We start from the raw sequence: 17,997 nt of genomic DNA, 5'->3' as shown, positions 1-17,997 counted from the left end.
GTACAAAGGCACTATGCACGCATTCCGCCAATCCTCAGGCACCTCGCCATGAATCATACATACATTAAATAACCTTACCAACCAGTCAACAATACAGTCACCCCCTTTTTTAATAAGTTCCACTGCAATACCATCCAAACCTGCTGCCTTGCCGGCTTTCATCTTCCACAAAGATTATTCGTATAACAAATAATGTCAATAACTTAATAAAAGAATAGAAGATTTATAACATTCTTTGAAGCTTTATAATAAAGAAAACTCAATTGTTTATCAAGGGACACTTTACAAAACACATTTCTTTTGAGGGTTATAAAAAAGGAAATACATAACATCCCCCTCCTCAAAAAGGCACGAGTCATCCCTTAGGTTGACCCGTGACTAGTGGGCATGCGGGACAATGCTTCAGCTGCAATATTATCTATCCCTCTTACATGCTGAATAACTAAATCATAATTTTAAAACAAAAGTCTCCAACATATTAACTGCTGGTTAGCAATCTTCATGCTGTACAACAACACTACAGGATTACAATCCGTAAAAACTTAATTGGCTTTCCTAATCATCTCAAACAAACATCAAAATTCTGTAAACTCACAAGCAAAGCTAAAGTTTCTTTCTAAACAATACTATAATTTCTGATAATGAAGAAACTTTTCAGAAAAATATCATAAAGGATGATCAATGCCTTGCCGCATCTCTTGCATGAATACTCCGTCAACAGCAGTGTTACCAGCATCCACATACAATTTCAATGGTTTTTCATATTCAGGAGTACATAAAATTGGAGCACTAACTAAAATTTGTTTTATTTTAGCAAAAGCATCATCACAATTGTCATCTCACACATATTCTGCCATATGACAACAGCCTCGTTAATAGTAATGCAAAAGTGGATTATTTTTTTTACAAAACCTGTTATAACCACTCATTTTATGGAATCTCAATAACTCTTTTCTGTTTGAAGGAACAGGATATACTGCTATACTTTCAACTTTTGCATTAACCTATCGTACTTCTCCTTGTCCCACAACATAACCTAAATACACAACAAGAGCCTTTACAAAATCACTTTTACATAGGTTTACAGTAAGATTTGCCTTTTTAAACCCCACTCCCAAGAGTACAACACAATATCATCAATATATCCTGAACAATTCTCATCATCACACAACACTTCATGTACTAATTTCTGAAAACAACTTCAACTGTTCTTCATGCCCAGACTTATCTCCTAAGATAACTGTTTCTCTTGATATACTAGGCTATGCAAACAGCCTACCTCCAAGTAAAAGTCAAGAGTGACATCTCTCTACACCAAAACCAAACTTATAGATATCACATTTCAATAAATAAATAGGTCAGGATCACTAATACACCTGAAGCAATAAAAAAAACAATATATTGCAAATAATAACAAAATACAAAATATGATCCAAACACAAGATGGACGTTATGGCAGACTAGCCACAGTAACATTTAATGTAATTAAATCTGAGATTTACATCTACTCATAAATACTGCTCTCTTTCCTTCTACAAATTATGCATATACCTTTATCCTTTGATACAACAATTAATCAAGGACAGTTGACTACAATAAGGGGAAATACAACCTGATTATATAGAGAAACCAGTACACATGTCTATTTACCTGGCAAGCAACAAGCAAAGAGAACAAATCTGCTTTCAACAATTTAGTTGCAGCTCCCAAAATTTTGAGGTCTATACAAAAAAGGAAATACACAAAAGTGGAGACCCTTTTGTTATGGCCACCCCTTTAAGGGAGTTCCCAAAGGGAACAGGTGTCAGAGATATAGATAGATAGATACATGACTAGGAGATGTATAAAAGAAAGAGGCAGGAGGTCAAAAGAAAGGTGCAAGAGGTGAAAAAGAGGGCAAATGAGAGTTGGGGTGAGAGAGTATCATTAAATTTTAGGGAGAATAAAAAGATGTTTTGGAAGGAGGTAAATAAAGTGCGTAAGACAAGGGAACAAATGGGAACTTCAGTGAACAGGGATAATGGGGAGGTGATAACAAGTAGTGGTGATGTGAGAAGGAAGTGGAATGGGTATTTTGAAGTTTTGTTGAATGTGTTTGATGATAGAGTGGCAGATATAGGGTGTTTTGGTCAAGGTGGTGTGCAAAGTGAGAGGGTTAGGGAAAATGATTTGGTAAACAGAGAACAGGTGGTAAAAGCTTTGCGGAAGATGAAAGACGGCAAGACAGCGGGTTTGGATGGTATTGCAGTGGAATTTATAAAAAAAAAAAAAAAAAGGGGATGACTGTGTTGTTGACTGGTTGGTAAGGTTATTTAATGTATGTATGATTCATGGTGAGGTGCCTGAGGATTGGTAGAATGCTTGCATAGTGCCATTGTACAAAGGCAAAGGGGATAAGAGTGAGTGCTCAAATTACAGAGGTATAAGTTTGATGAGTATTCCTGGTAAATTATATGCGAGGGTATTGATTGAGAGGGTGAAGGCATGTTCAGAGCATCAGATTGGGGAAGAGCAGTGTGGTTTCAGAGGTGGTAGAGGATGTGTGGATAAGGTGTTTGCTTTGAGGAATGTATGTAAGAAATACTTAGAAAAGCAAATGGATTTGTATGTAGCATTTATGGATCTGGAGAAGGCATATGACAGAGTTGACAGAGATGCTCTGTGGAAGGTATTAAGAATATATGGTGTGGGAGGCAAGTTGTTAGAAGCAGTGAAAAGTTTTTATCGAGGATGTAAGGCATGTGTACGTGTTGTTCGCTGATGATACAGCGCTGGTGGCTGATTCATGTGAGAAACTACAGAAGCTGGTGACTGAGTTTGGTAAAGTGTGTGGAAGAAGAAAGTTAAGAGTAAATGTGAATAAGAGCAAGGTTATTAGGTACAGTAGGGTTGAGGGTCAAGTCAATTGGGAGGTGAGTTTGAATGGAGAAAAACTGGAGGAAGTGAAGTGTTTTAGATATCTGGGAGTGGATCTGGCAGCGGATGGAACCATGGAAGCGGAAGTGGATCATAGGGTGGGGGAGGGGGCGAAAATTCTGGGGGCCTTGAAGAATGTGTGGAAGTCGAGAACATTATCTCGGAAAGCAAAAATGGGTATGTTTGAAGGAATAGTGGTTCCAACAATGTTGTATGGTTGCGAGGCGTGGGCTATGGATAGAGTTGTGCGCAGGAGGATGGATGTGCTGGAAATGAGATGTTTGAGGACAATGTGTGGTGTGAGGTGGTTTGATCGAGTGAGTAACGTAAGGGTAAGAGAGATGTGTGGAAATAAAAAGAGCGTGGTTGAGAGAGCAGAAGAGGGTGTTTTGAAATGGTTTGGGCACATGGAGAGAATGAGTGAGGAAAGATTGACCAAGAGGATATATGTGTCGGAGGTGGAGGGAACGAGGAGAAGAGGGAGACCAAATTGGAGGTGGAAAGATGGAGTGAAAAAGATTTTGTGTGATCGGGGCCTGAACATGCAGGAGGGTGAAAGGAGGGCAAGGAATAGAGTGAATTGGAGCGATGTGGTATACCGGGCTTGACGTGCTGTCAGTGGATTGAATCAAGGCATGTGAAGCGTCTGGGGTAAACCATGGAAAGCTGTGTAGGTATGTATATTTGCGTGTGTGGACGTATGTATATACATGTGTATGGGGGGGTTGGGCCATTTCTTTCGTCTGTTTCCTTGCGCTACCTCGCAAACGCAGGAGACAGCGACAAAGTATAAAAAAAAAAAAAAAAATATATATATATATATATATATATATATATATATATATTTTTTTTTTTTTTTTTTTTTTTATACTTTGTCGCTGTCTCCCGCGTTTGCGAGGTAGCGCAAGGAAACAGACGAAAGAAATGGCCCAACCCCCCCCCCATACACATGTACATACACACGTCCACACACGCAAATATACATACCTACACAGCTTTCCATGGTTTACCCCAGACGCTTCACATGCCTTGCTTCAATCCACTGACAGCACGTCAACCCCTGTATACCACATGACTCCAATTCACTCTATTTCTTGCCCTCCTTTCACCCTCCTGCATGTTCAGGCCCCGATCACACAAAATCTTTTTCACTCCATCTTTCCACCTCCAATTTGGTCTCCCTCTTCTCCTCGTTCCCTCCACCTCCGACACATATATCCTCTTGGTCAATCTCTCCTCACTCATTCTCTCCATGTGCCCAAACCATTTCAAAACACCCTCTTCTGCTCTCTCAACCACGCTCTTTTTATTTCCACACCTCTCTCTTACCCTTACGTTACTTACTCGATCAAACCACCTCACACCACACATTGTCCTCAAACATCTCATTTCTAGCACATCCATCCTCCTGCGCACATCTCTATCCATAGCCCACGCCTCGCAACCATACAACATTGTTGGAACCACTATTCCCTCAAACATACCCATTTTTGCTTTCCGAGATAATGTTCTCGACTTCCACACATTTTTCAAGGCTCCCAAAATTTTCGCCCCCTCCCCCACCCTATGATCCACTTCCGCTTCCATGGTTCCATCCGCTGACAGATCCACTCCCAGATATCTAAAACACTTCACTTCCTCCAGTTTTTCTCCATTCAAACTCACCTCCCAATTGACTTGACCCTCACCCCTACTGTACCTAATAACCTTGCTCTTATTCACATTTACTCTCAACTTTATATATATATATATATATATATATATATATATATATATGTGTGTGGTGTGAGGTGGTTTGATCGAGTAAGTAACGTAAAGGGTAAGAGAGATGTGTGGAAATAAAAAGAGCGTGGTTGAGAGAGCAGAAGAGGGTGTTTTGAAATGGTTTGGGCACATGGAGAGAATGAGTGAGGAAAGATTGACCAAGAGGATATATGTGTCGGAGGTGGAGGGAACGAGGAGAAGAGGGAGACCAAATTGGAGGTGGAAAGATGGAGTGAAAAAGATTTTGTGTGATCGGGGCCTGAACATACAGGAGGGTGAAAGGAGGGCAAGGAATAGAGTGAATTGGAGCGATGTGGTATACCGGGGTTGACGTGCTGTCAGTGGATTGAATCAAGGCATGTGAAGCGTCTGGGGTAAACCATGGAAAGCTGTGTAGGTATGTATATTTGCGTGTGTGGACGTATGTATATACATGTGTATGGGGGGGGGCTGGGCCATTTCTTTCGACTGTTTCCTTGCGCTACCTCGCAAACGCGGGAGACAGCGACAAAGTATAATAAATAAATAAATAATATATATATATATATATATATATTTTTTTTTTCACACTTCGTCATTTCCCACTTCCCTTCATCCATTCCTGGAGATACCTCACCCCACAGGAAATATCTTTGCTGTCCCCTGCTTCAGTGAGGTAGTGCCAGGGAAAAGACAAAAAAGGCAACGTTCATTCACACTCAGTCTCTAGCTGTCATGCGTAATGCACCGAAACCACAGCTCCCTATCCACATCCAGGCCACACAAAAGTTTCCATGGCTTGCCCAAGACACTTCACATGCCCTGGTTCAGTCCATTAACAGCACATTGGCCCCAGTATACCAAACTGTTCCAATTCACTCCATTCCTTGCACACCTTTCACCCTCCTGCATGTTCAGGCCTCAATCACTCAAAATCTATTCTACTCCATCCTTCCATCTCCAAACTGGTCTCCTGTCTCTCCTTGTTCCCTCCACCTCTGACACATATATCATCTTTGTCAATCTTTCCTCACTCATTCTCTCCACGTGTCTAAACCATTTCAACACACCCTTTTCTGCTCTCTAAACCACACCCTTTTTATTTCCACACATCTCTCTTACCCTTTCGTTACTCAATCAAACCACCACACACCACACATTGTTCTCAAACTTCTCATTTCCAACACATCTACCCTCCTCTGCACAACCCTATCTATAGCCTAGGCCTTGTAACTATATACCATTGTAGGAACTACTATTCCTTCAAACAGACCCATTTCTGCTCTCTGAGATAACGTTCTTCCCTTCCACACATTCTTCATCACTCCCAGAACCTTCACTCTTCCCCAACCCCATGACTCACTTCCGCTTCCATGGTTCCATTCACTGCTAAGTCCATTCCCAAATATCTAAAACACTTCACTTCCCTTCAATTTTTCTCTATTCAAACTTACATCCCAATTAACTTGCCTCTCAAACCTACTGAACCTAATAACCTTGCTCTTATTCACATTTACTCTCAACTTTCTCCTTTCATACACTTTTCCAAACTCAGTCACCAACTTCTGAAGTTTCTCACTTAAATCAGCCACTAGAGCTGTATCATGGATGAACAACTCACTTCCCCATCCCTCTCATCCACAACACACTGCATACTTGTGCCTCTCTCCAAAACTCTTGCATTTACCTCCCTAACCACCACATCCTTAAACAAATTAAACAACCATGGGGACATCAAACAAGCTTGCTGCAGACTGACCTTCACTGGGAACCAATCACTCTCCTCTCTTCCAATCTTACACATGCCTTACATCTTTGGGAAAAACTTTTCAATGCTTCTAGCAACTTACCTCGCACACCATATACTCTTAAGACCTTCCACAAAGTATCTATATCAACCCCACCATATGCCTGCTCCAAATCCATAAATGCTACACACAAATCCATCTGTTTTTTCTAAGTATTTCTAACACACATTCTTCAAAGCAAATACGTGATCCACACATCCTCTACCACTTCTGAAACTAAACTGCTCCTACCCAATCTGATGCTCTGTACATGCCTTCACCACTCTTAATCAATACCCTCCCATACAATTTTCTAGGAATACTCAACAAACTTATGCCTCTGTAGCTTGAACACTCACCTTTATCCCCTTTGCCTTTGAAAAATGGCACTCTACACGCATTCTGTCAATCCTCAGGCACTTCACCATGACCCATACATGCACTGAATATCCTTACCAACCAATCAACAACACAGTCACCCCCTTCCTTAATGAATTCAACTGCAACACCATCCAAACCTGCTGCCTTGCTGGATTTCATCTTCCATAAGGCTTTCACCACCTCTTCTCTCTTAACTAAACCATTCTCCCTGACCCTGTAATTTTGCACACCACCCTGACCAAATCACCCTACATCTGCCACTCTGTCATGAAATACCTTCAACAAACCTTCAAAATGTTCACTCCTCCATCTCCTTCTCACTTCATCACTACCTGTTATCACTTCCCCCCTTGCCCCCTTCACCGATGTTCCCATGACAATCAATCTGGTGATAAGGTGGGTTGAGAGGAAAACAGATTGAGTGGGAAACGCTATACAATGCTACCATTTCGAAAGAGTCTTGATCACAGAATAAGTACAGAAGAACTGGACTCCAGCTTATACATATGTTGTTGTTAGCCTTCGTCCTCCTGGGTACGTGGTGTGACCTCTTGACTGGTTGTGCCCAACATCTGACCTTGCCACCTCAGCCATGCTCCACCTGGCCACCCCTGCCGTAACTGACCTCGTCATCTCCATCAAGCTTGATCTCGTCGCCTCTGTCACAGTGATCTATCCCGTAGCTGCTCTTGCAGGGCACACAAAGCCCTCACAGTGATTTGTGTTTTCTTCTGTCGCTAAAGTAAGCCACCTCAATCGCTTTTCTTACTTTTCTCAAATTGCACTTCTTTAAAATTTTCATCCCACTCCAGATCATCAGGTGCCCTTTTTCCTCTGCATGCATCACCAGTGAGTTAGGTTCTGTGCACCCTGATATTCTTGTGTTCAGCTTGTCTCTTTTTCAACTCTCCCCGTCTCACCATAGTACAAGGCCTCGCATCTGCTGCATGGTATCTCATACACAATACTCAGTTCGTTCTCATCTCTCAGCTTCCTACTCCTTTTAATTCTACCTATTTTGTTTGTGGAAGCACTAACCACTCTCACTTTTGCTTTTCTCAGGTACATTCCAACACATTCTGCTGTTTACGAGTGAGGCACTGATAGATATCCTCCCTCATTCCTCTCCCTGTTGTTATTGCTCTTTCCATATATGATGTTAATCACTTTCTTTCTCAACTTCTTAAACAGTCCCCTCGAGTACCTCAACTTCTCAAATGATTCCTCCACGTATTTGAGCTCTTCCTCCAGGTATTCCTCACCACAAATCCTGATGCCTCTCAGGAAGAAGCCAATCACCACTCCTGTTTTTGTTTTTGCACTGAGCTGAAAGATAATGAATAAAATCGTCTCTCTTGGTGGGCTTCCTGTAAAATGAGAATCAACATCATGTTCCCTCCCAATGACAGCGTCTAATAATGGTAATTTCCCATCTGTTTCTTCCTCCACTGTGAACTAAATCCTTTCAATGACATTATTCAGTCTTCGTAGTTTGTTTCGTATATTCACTCCCTCTGGCACTATGGATAAGACATTGTCCACATATTGGTACCAATGAGCCCTTCTACTCATAATATTCACTAAATTGTCGGTTTCCAGAGTCTCCATAAACAAATTGGCCCTGTTGACAGTGGGCTATCCAATGCCAGTCCTGAATGCTGTCTGTATTCTTTATTCTCAAATGAGAATGCCCCCAAGTTCACACACAGTGACACTAATTCCAAATAGTCCACTTTTCTGATGGACATGTCCTCCTCCTCAATGTGCTCTCTAATGTCTTCCTCACCACTTCCACAGCACCCTTGACAGGTACATTAGTAAACTGGGGTTTGATACTGAAGCTAAGCATACTCTTTTCCTTGAAATCAATGTTTTTCTGTCATTACAATTTTTTGATGTGCTCCACATATTGATCCAAAGGTTATGGACACTTTGCCAGTCTGTGATAGGCACTCCCAACGCTATACGTAATAATTTCCAAAGGGATCCCAGGTTTGTGCACCTTGGGAAATTCTTTCATCCTAGGGTGTCTGGGAGCCTCCTCTAATAGGCTCAGAAGCCTCTTACCTCATTCCGTCGGGTTCAGAATCTGAAGCACCTTCATTTTAAGTTTAATCAACTCAATCTCAATATAATTTTATGCTTCTTTCCATATGTTGATGCATCACTAAGCTACTCCATCATTTTGTCTTGGTAATCCCTTCTGTTCATAATCACCACACCACCCCCTTTATCTGCTTGTGTAATAACTAAGTTCTCACACTTCCTCAGGTTCTGTAACGCCACATAGTATCTGCTCAGAATTGCACGCTTTTCACCTGCCAGGGGAAACCATAAAAAGGTCTGTGAGCCCTGCACACCTTGCATCCTCCAGCATATTCAGGGATTGAGCTCTCAAAACTTTTTTCTCTCCATTCATCTCCACTTTAGTCTTCCCTTCTTCTCCCCTCCACTTTCAACACATATACCTTCTTTATCATACCAATTAGACAAGATTTCTAGGTTAAAGCAGAGGATATGGTCATGTCCAACTTGTTTATGTTATTGCAGGAATGAAGTACAGTCTTTTGAAACTGAGCTGAGATAAAAGAGCAATATCTAGAAAGAGATATAGGTAGACATCATGTTAAGCACAATCAAAGTTACAGTAAAATATATATGCAGACAATGCATTAGGCACAATTAAATTCAACTAGGTTAATGCTTCCCAATCATGAGATGCCGCACTTCTGAATTAAAGGAAAAGACTCATTAGTACAAGAAACAATGAACATCAGATTGAGGAAGGGAAGGGAAGAGGTATGAAGAACCATAAACATAGTGGAATCATAAGCATACGACCAATCTGTAAGATTTTGAAATGAGATTGTTTATAGTAAGAAAGCACCACTATTGACAGAATAAGAAGGTGATGTCACGTCATCAGCAATTACTGCAATGGGCCAAATAGAGAAGTCATGTACTAAAGAACAGTGAGTATAAGACAGAACAACAAAAATTCTAGAAAGCTAAGACTTGTCACATTCTGTTAAACACTTTGGAGATGTCAAGGGACATAAAAAAAAAAAGTTCACAAAAATCCCTAAGGAAGGAGAACAGAGATGAGTCATATGGGAGACAAGATCACTGACAGAACTAGTGCTATGAAAGCCGTTTTGGTGATCACAGAGAAGGAAATGGGATTCTAAGCGTTTGGGAAAGTGAGAATTAAGGAAAGTTTTATAAGCTCTGGAGATGGTAGAAGTGAGAGCAATGGGCTGCAGCACTGCCTACTTCCAAGGAAGAAAAGTCTGGGTTTTGAGAAAGATGGAAAGACGAAACTGGCAAGCAAGGATACGCACTTGATCAAGGGCACATTCCCTTAGGACCACATGCATTCTCCACTTGAAGCTGGCAATCTTCTAGGAAAACCCAGCAGGTGAAATGTTTGTGGTGGAATGTATTCACAGGGAGATGGAGACAAGAAATCATTCAAAATAAAATATGAGATTAAAGATGTGGACAAATGCAGCCTTTCTTCATATGTTCCTTCCTAGCACTGCCTCACTTAAAAGAAAAAAAAAAGTGGCTTCATCAGCTGCAGAGTCACCTACAAACTGATCAGGTCAGAAGACAGAAGGAAAGTAGTAAGAGTCAAAGGATGAAAAAGAATAATCAGTAAAGTTAAATCAATATACTTTTTATAATACTTAACTGAACTTTGTAAAAAAAACAGCTTTGAAGCAATGCCAAGCAAAAACCAAAGAAGAGCAGGATTCAGGGGAAGTGAAGACTTGCATGGCCCAATAAACTCTGTCCCTGATGCGAGAGGTATGAAAGCATGAATGATCAAACTATGACAAGAGAGAGAGAGAGAGAAAGATGGTAGATGGGATACAGGACTCCATCTGAGCTTAGATAACTTTCAAACCATGGTCAGCACACTTAGAAGCATCCTGGCCAGAAAACAGTACATGACCCAAGGAATGTCCAAAAAGAAGCTGGGCTAAGATGACTGCTGAAGTCTCCCAAAGTGCCAAAGTTGGTGTTTCAAGGGGAAGGTAGAAAAGATAGAACATGAAGGAGGCAGAAAGCATGTATATACATCAGCAGAGTTCAGAGGTAGAAATGGGGTTGAATGCACTAGAAGTGCAGTCATAATGCCCAGAACTCGCTTTGGATATACAAAGGTAGGAAAGTCAACAAACAGACTGCATTTAAGTTAATCATTCCTTTTAATCAAAGAAAGATCGTAGTTTTCATCCATGCAAGTCACATACCAGAAAGCAAGAAAAAATAATTATTCCATAACTCAACAGATCTGATCATCAAAACAGCAAGTTACTGGCCTACCTGATTCCTGAAGATATCTGTATACCAGGAAATTCACCTCATCACTTGTAATACTCATGATGGATCTGTAATTAAGAAAAAAAAAATTTGATATCTATGATGAATGGAAATGGAAAAGTCAAAGCATTCTAATGTAACTTGCAAAGGTTCATATGAACATTATATGATGTAAAAAAAAAAAAATTTCAATTTTGGCAATGTTTCATGAACCATGGGTATAGATCAAGTGTTGAGGAAGATGGTAACGAATGAAGGTAAAACTGATGTCTGGGGATCTGGAAAGTGCTTATGTTCCCGATCAATAAACAAAAGCGAGGTCTATTCCACTGTACAAAGGAAATCATAGCAAAAAAGACAAAGAAAAGACAAACAAATCTCCTAAGCATATATGTTAAAAGGATTAGTGAATCCCTTGCTGGTGAAAGACAAGAAGGATTTAAGATGGGAAGAGCAGTCGTAAGAGGTTGTGTATGCCACATTTTCAAACTTACACACAGTAGAAAAAGTTCATAAAAAAAGAAGTATGAAGCACTCGAAGCTTAAAAAAGGAATACAATGTGAAAAAGGAAAGCTTTCTGGGAAGTTCCAACTTAATATGATGTGTATGCAAGATATTCGAATGATGTTAAGAGATCTTAAATAATGGAAAAAGAGCATATGTAGAATTTTTCTTACTATGCACATTTTCCAGAGGCAGAATCCCTAACAAATACTCATTCTAATTCCTTTCAACATGTGCTACTGGACTTCATAAGCTTGAGATTACACAGCAAGAGAAAGGTCGCCTTTAGCAAGACTGTATCATTGGGAGTACACTCTCGTCCAAGAATTTTTCACTCCAAAGAAGTCTACATTTCCCTGCCACAGGAAGTAGTACAGCCTTGGATTGCAGGAGCCTTTAGATAGGTACTGGATAACACCAAGACTCTTTCATAAAAACTGATCCTGGGGTAGGTAAATAAATAATTTCTTTCAAATTAAAATGTTTTCTTTTCTTGAAAATCCCTACAATGACACAGGAAAAACTGATTCTCTCCAAAGCAGTGTCCTAAAAGGAGCTTTATGCTCTTTCAGGTTTAAATCCTCCTCGACTCCATGCCTTTTGACGAGGTAAATGCAGATTGGCCCAGCTCCACCCACTGACCAATCAGCAATGGTTTCATCATTCCCAGCTATTGGTGCCGACTTGCCTCATAATTCTCAGAGCACAACTGTCAACCTAATTGTGGACACCTTCAGTTAAGAGAAAAGATTTTCTAACAAAAGGAGAAGGAAGTGCAAGAAACTTCCTGAGGAAAAATGTTCATGGAACACCATCCCATTGAGAGAATTTTTTCCTACTTCCAAACTTGTATTTCTCGCTAGGGATGGTTAATTCCATGAACCTTGAGGGCAAAACAATATGGAGAAGGGTTTGGGAAAACAACATTCTTAAGAAGACAAAGTTAAGAAATAACAATATCTTGAGATCTACCTTTTTTTACACATATGGGCCCATCTGCCCTGAAAATCCCAGAGCCATACAAGGTCAGCTGAAGATATTAAGTAGTCTTAACAGACGAATTAGAGGAATGCCAAAGATCTCTATAGTACCGCTGATATTCTTTCCATGAAGGTAACAGTTGGGGGATACCTTTCCAAAATTATGAGCTCCGACATACCGGCCAGAATGAGACAACATAACAAGTCTCTTAGTCCTGATGTTTTAAGCTTCCTTAAGATAAACAGAAGTACCCCTTAATAATCTCAGGCAATATTGACCAATGCTCTCCAAGATATAACTGAACATAAGAGAAGAAATTCTTCAGCTGTTGACTTCCAAGAATAAATAAATGTAATTTCTACATTTAATCCTTTTATGTTATCTATCTATTTGTTTGTATTTTTTCTATATCAAATAGAATTTGGATTCATCAACCCACATCAAAACTGAGAAAGTTCCATGTCTGGGCACTGTGCATACCTCATACCTTCTTTAAGAACTATGGGGACTTCCAAGAATAAATCAAAGAAATTTCTACATTCAGTCCCTTTCTGTTATTTATCTATTTGTTTGCATTTTCCTTATTATCAAACAGAGTATGGATTTATCAACCCACAACATATCAAAATTGAGAAAGTTCCACATCGGAGCACTAAGGGCTACTGAAAAGTATTTTCATGAAGAGACATTAAGGTACTACATCAAAAAATAATCCACAAGGAGAGCTTTTATGGTTGTGAAGAGAATGCCAGTAGTCCATGTGTGGATGAGGCAGAAAGAAAAGACAGCTACTTAAGTGAGAGGAGTGCAACGTGACAGCCACCAAGGTTCTGGCTCACAATGTGGCCATCAATAACCCCCATAATACCCAGGTGGGTAGTTCTAGTAATATACCTCCCTGGTCGTTGGCAGCCATCCAATTACAGTACTACCTACTAGGGAGAATGAAATTACAGTAAAATCTTATAAAACCAACACAAATTTTTCAGGTGATAGAATATAAAGAAATGAGTACCAACTCGTTCCTTAAAATGTGTAGAGTTCATACTGAGTAAGGGATTTTAGGTGATGCACCAACTCCATCAATCTAAAATTCTCAAAGTTGGTAGGGCTTTGAATTAAGGGGGAACTGTGGAGTGTAAACAGCTGAGAGCGTAAGTTATGTGATCGTAGAATTTTTCTCCAAGTCTAGCAGACGTTAAAACAGAAGGGACGGCGACAGTCTCCTGATGTCATTTTCTATTGTCCTTAAGCAAAAGCATTAGAAAATAGAGCCTTTCTGCAGATTGCTGACAAAAAAATATTCAACCAGTTTAGATTCTAAAGAGATTGATTCAGTTCATGTGTAGAATGAAGCTGCAATACAAGAAAAATTTGCTTACAGCATCAACAAATGACATATTTTCTTAATACTTTATCATCTATATATATTCCACTGAATGCCACCATGCATCATAACATATGAACCTGAGTTCAGTAAAATACATTTGGCAAGTTCAGATGTCTACGTAGATTTAGGGATCATATTGATACCTATGGGGTTTTTCCAACATGGGATCAGATTCCTATATACAGACATCTGAACTCACTGTTTACCTTCCATACCTACTACAATTATGCAGAGTACATGTTTTTAAAAAATTCACTAAAAATAAAAACCTAGAAGACACCTGAAGCCTTAATAGAGGCATTTCATTGTTATGTATATACATTTCTTTGCATTACTTCATTATCTAACCCACATTTCCTGATCTATTTATCTATATCTCAGATGCCCAGCCCTTTGAGAATTTCCTTCCGGGAATGGCTACAGCAAAATAGTCTCCAAAACTGGTGAAGATGAGGGCAATGAAACAATATTTTTCCTCTCTCTCTCTCTCTCTCTCTCTCTCTCTCTCATAACTAAATTAAATATTAAGCGACTGGTTTTACAAGTAAAAAAGGAATATACCAAACTCTTAAACTCATCATCTGTATTTGTGCCAATAATTCCACGAGAGTATTACATATAATCCCTGATATTCAGCAGTTTACAAGTTGTACTGAGGTTGATCTAAAACATTCCTTCTCTGGGGTATGGTCATCAATCAAGAATACGACATATATATATATATATATATATATATATATATATATATATATATATATTTTTTTTTTAATACTTTGTCGGTCTCCCGCGTTTGCGAGGTAGCGCAAGGAAACAAACGAAAGAAATGGCCCAACCCCCCCCCATACACATGTATATACATACGTCCACACACGCAAATATACATACCTACACAGCTTTCCATGGTTTACCCCAGACGCTTCACATGCCTTGATTCAATCCACTGACAGCACGTCAACCCCGGTATACCACATCGCTCCAATTCACTCTATTCCTTGCCCTCCTTTCACCCTCCTGCATGTTCAGGCCCCGATCACACAAAATCTTTTTCACTCCATCTTTCCACCTCCAATTTGGTCTCCCTCTTCTCCTTGCTCCCTCCACCTCCGACACATATATCCTCTTGGTCAATATATATATATATATATATATATATATATATATATATATATATATATATATTATATATATATATATCAAACAAGTTTATGACTTATGGCAACAGAGGAAGAAATAACAATGAAGTGATATAATCATATAAACTAAGTCAAATTTTTGACAAGACTGTCATGCATCGTGTTATGACACTTGTATCAACAATGAGGCTAACCCGAGACTCCTGCATCAACCTACCCTTATAAAGACACAGCTTAATCAGTGCTAGCAAACTAGTCGGCAAAATAAACACAATGACCATCACACAGTGCACCTTGACAGTCAATATCCTATTGATAAACATGTTGACATTAGGACGGTATCATTACACACAATATCATAACGAATAACTACTTTGGTCAAGGGATAACTAAATACCATTATTACCCCCGGCACTACACACTAGTGCTCACTTTGCCGCAATCAACACACGGAGACGTTAATTTATATGTTAAAAGGGCACCTAACCTGAGTATTCACCTATGTCAAGGTTTTTAGGTATACTTACAGTTAAATCATGGAGTACTGGTTCATATAAGACACATGGTGTACACCCAACAAGATACCTCAGGTTTCTAAATGACCCAAACTACCATCCAAAACAATCATGGCGTCGCTTTGCATTTGTTAATTCGAAAATATTCTATAAAACAACAAAGGCATTTACCTTTTTTTCTTACACCCATAGAGCAAAAAGAATTTTTGAAATAAAAATAAAAAAATATTTTCTTGATGAATATATTCTTTTAAGATTTTTTTATTCACTTGCATTGAGTGACAATGTTACTTGGCGCGTGAATATATTCAACTTTTATTTTTCCTCTGTAGTTAAGCTCAACATCGACAGATTACTGCTATTATGCAGTTGAGGATTAAACAATCAGCCAAATTACACCAATTGTTGTAGATGGCTGACTGATGGAGTCAATGACACAGTCGACGTGTCTGAAGCTTGCTTCATCCCAGGCTCAGTCATAGTATATACGAACCTGTCAACAATATATATATATATATATATATATATATATATATATATATATATATATATATATATATATATATATATATATTATCATTTTGCTTTGTCGCTGTCTCCCGCGTTAGCGAGGTAGCGCAAGCAAAGAGACGAAAGAATGGCCCAACCCACCCACATACACATGTATATAAATATACGTCCACACACGCAAATATACATACCTATACATCTCAACGTAAACATATATATATACACACAGACATATACATATATACACATGTACATAATTCATAGTCAGCCTTTATCCATTCCCTTCGCCACCCCTCCACACATGAAATAACAACCCCCTCATGTGCGCGAGGTAGCGCTAGGAAGACAACAAAAGGCCCCATTCGTTCACACTCAGTCTCTAGATGTCATGTAATAATGCACCGAAACCACAGCTCCCTTTCCACATCCAGGCCCCACACAACTTTCCATGGTTTACCCCAGACGCTTTACATGCCCTGGTTCAATCCATTGACAGCACGTCGACCCCGGTATACCACATCATTCCAATTCACTCTATTCCTTGCATGCCTTTCACCCTCCTGCATGCTTAGGCCCTGCTTACTCAAAATCTTTTTCACTACATCTTTCCACCTCCAATTTGGTCTCCCACTTCTCCTCGTTCCCTCCACCTCTGACACATATATCCTCTTGGTCAGTCTTTCCTCACTCATTCTCTCCATGTGACCAAACCATTTCAAAACACCCTCTTCTGCTCTCTCAACCACACTCTTTTTATTACCACACATCTCTCTTACTCTATTATTACTTACTCGATCAAACCACCTCACACCACATATTGTCCTCAAACATCTCATTTCCAGCACATCCACCCTCCTCTGCACAACTCTATCCATAGCCCACGCCTCGCAACCATACAACATTGTTGGAACCACTATTCCTTCAAACATACCCATTTTTGCTTTCCAAGATAATGTTCTCGACTTCCACACATTCTTCAAGGCTCCTAGAATTTTCGCCCCCTCCCCCGCCCTATGATTCACTTCTGCTTCCATGGTTCCATCCACTGCCAAATCCACTCCCAGATATCTAAAACACTTCACTTCCTCCAGTTTTTCTCCATTCAAACTTACCTCCCAGTTTACTTGACCCTCAACCCTACTGTACCTAATAACCTTGCTCTTATTCACATTTACTCTCAGCTTTCTTCTTTCACACACTTTACCAAACTCAGTCACCAGCTTCTGCAGTTTCTCACATGAATCAGCCACCAGCGCTGTATCATCAGCGAACAACAACTGACTCACTTCCCAAGCTCTCTCATCCACAACAGACTGCATACTGCATACTTGCCCCACTTTCCAAAACTCTTGCATTCACCTCCCTAACAACTCCATCCATAAACAAATTAAACAACCATGGAGACATCACACACCCCTGCCGCAAACCTACATTCACTGAGAACCAATCACTTTCCTCTCTTCCCACACGTACACATGCCTTACATCCTCGATAAAAACTTTTCACTGCTTCTAACAACTTGCCTCCCACACCATATATTCTTAATACCTTCCACAGAGCATCTCTATCAACTCTATCATATGCCTTCTCTAGATCCATAAATGCTACATACAAATCCATTTGCTTTTCTAAGTATTTCTCTCATAAATTCTTCAAAGCAAACACCTGATCCACACATCCTCTACCACTTCTGAAACCACACTGCTCTTCCCCAGTCTGATGCTCTGATCATGCTTTCACCCTCTCAATCAATACCCTCCCATATAATTTACCAGGAATACTCAACAAACTTATACCTCTGTAATTT

General features: G+C 39.8%; 1 protein-coding gene across 1 annotated transcript in view; it reads right to left on the bottom strand.

The window, feature by feature from the left end:
• ebi (transducin beta like ebi) overlaps positions 1-16,150 on the bottom strand; it is a 100,425-nt gene extending 84,275 nt beyond the window's left edge. Inside the window, exons 1-2 of the mRNA XM_071685247.1 lie at positions 15,693-16,150; positions 11,160-11,224 (exon numbers count right to left, since the gene is read on the bottom strand). Coding sequence (XP_071541348.1) covers positions 11,160-11,217 — 58 coding nt within the window. The 5' untranslated portion in view covers positions 11,218-11,224; positions 15,693-16,150. The remainder of the gene's footprint in view (positions 1-11,159; positions 11,225-15,692) is intronic.
• Positions 16,151-17,997: the final 1,847 nt, after the last annotated feature.

This window comes from Panulirus ornatus, chromosome 39, assembly GCF_036320965.1.
Source record: "Panulirus ornatus isolate Po-2019 chromosome 39, ASM3632096v1, whole genome shotgun sequence".
Lineage (NCBI taxonomy): Eukaryota > Metazoa > Arthropoda > Malacostraca > Decapoda > Palinuridae > Panulirus > Panulirus ornatus.
The sequence above is the reverse complement of the archived record's forward strand: the minus strand, read 5'-3'. Positions and strand labels throughout refer to the sequence as shown.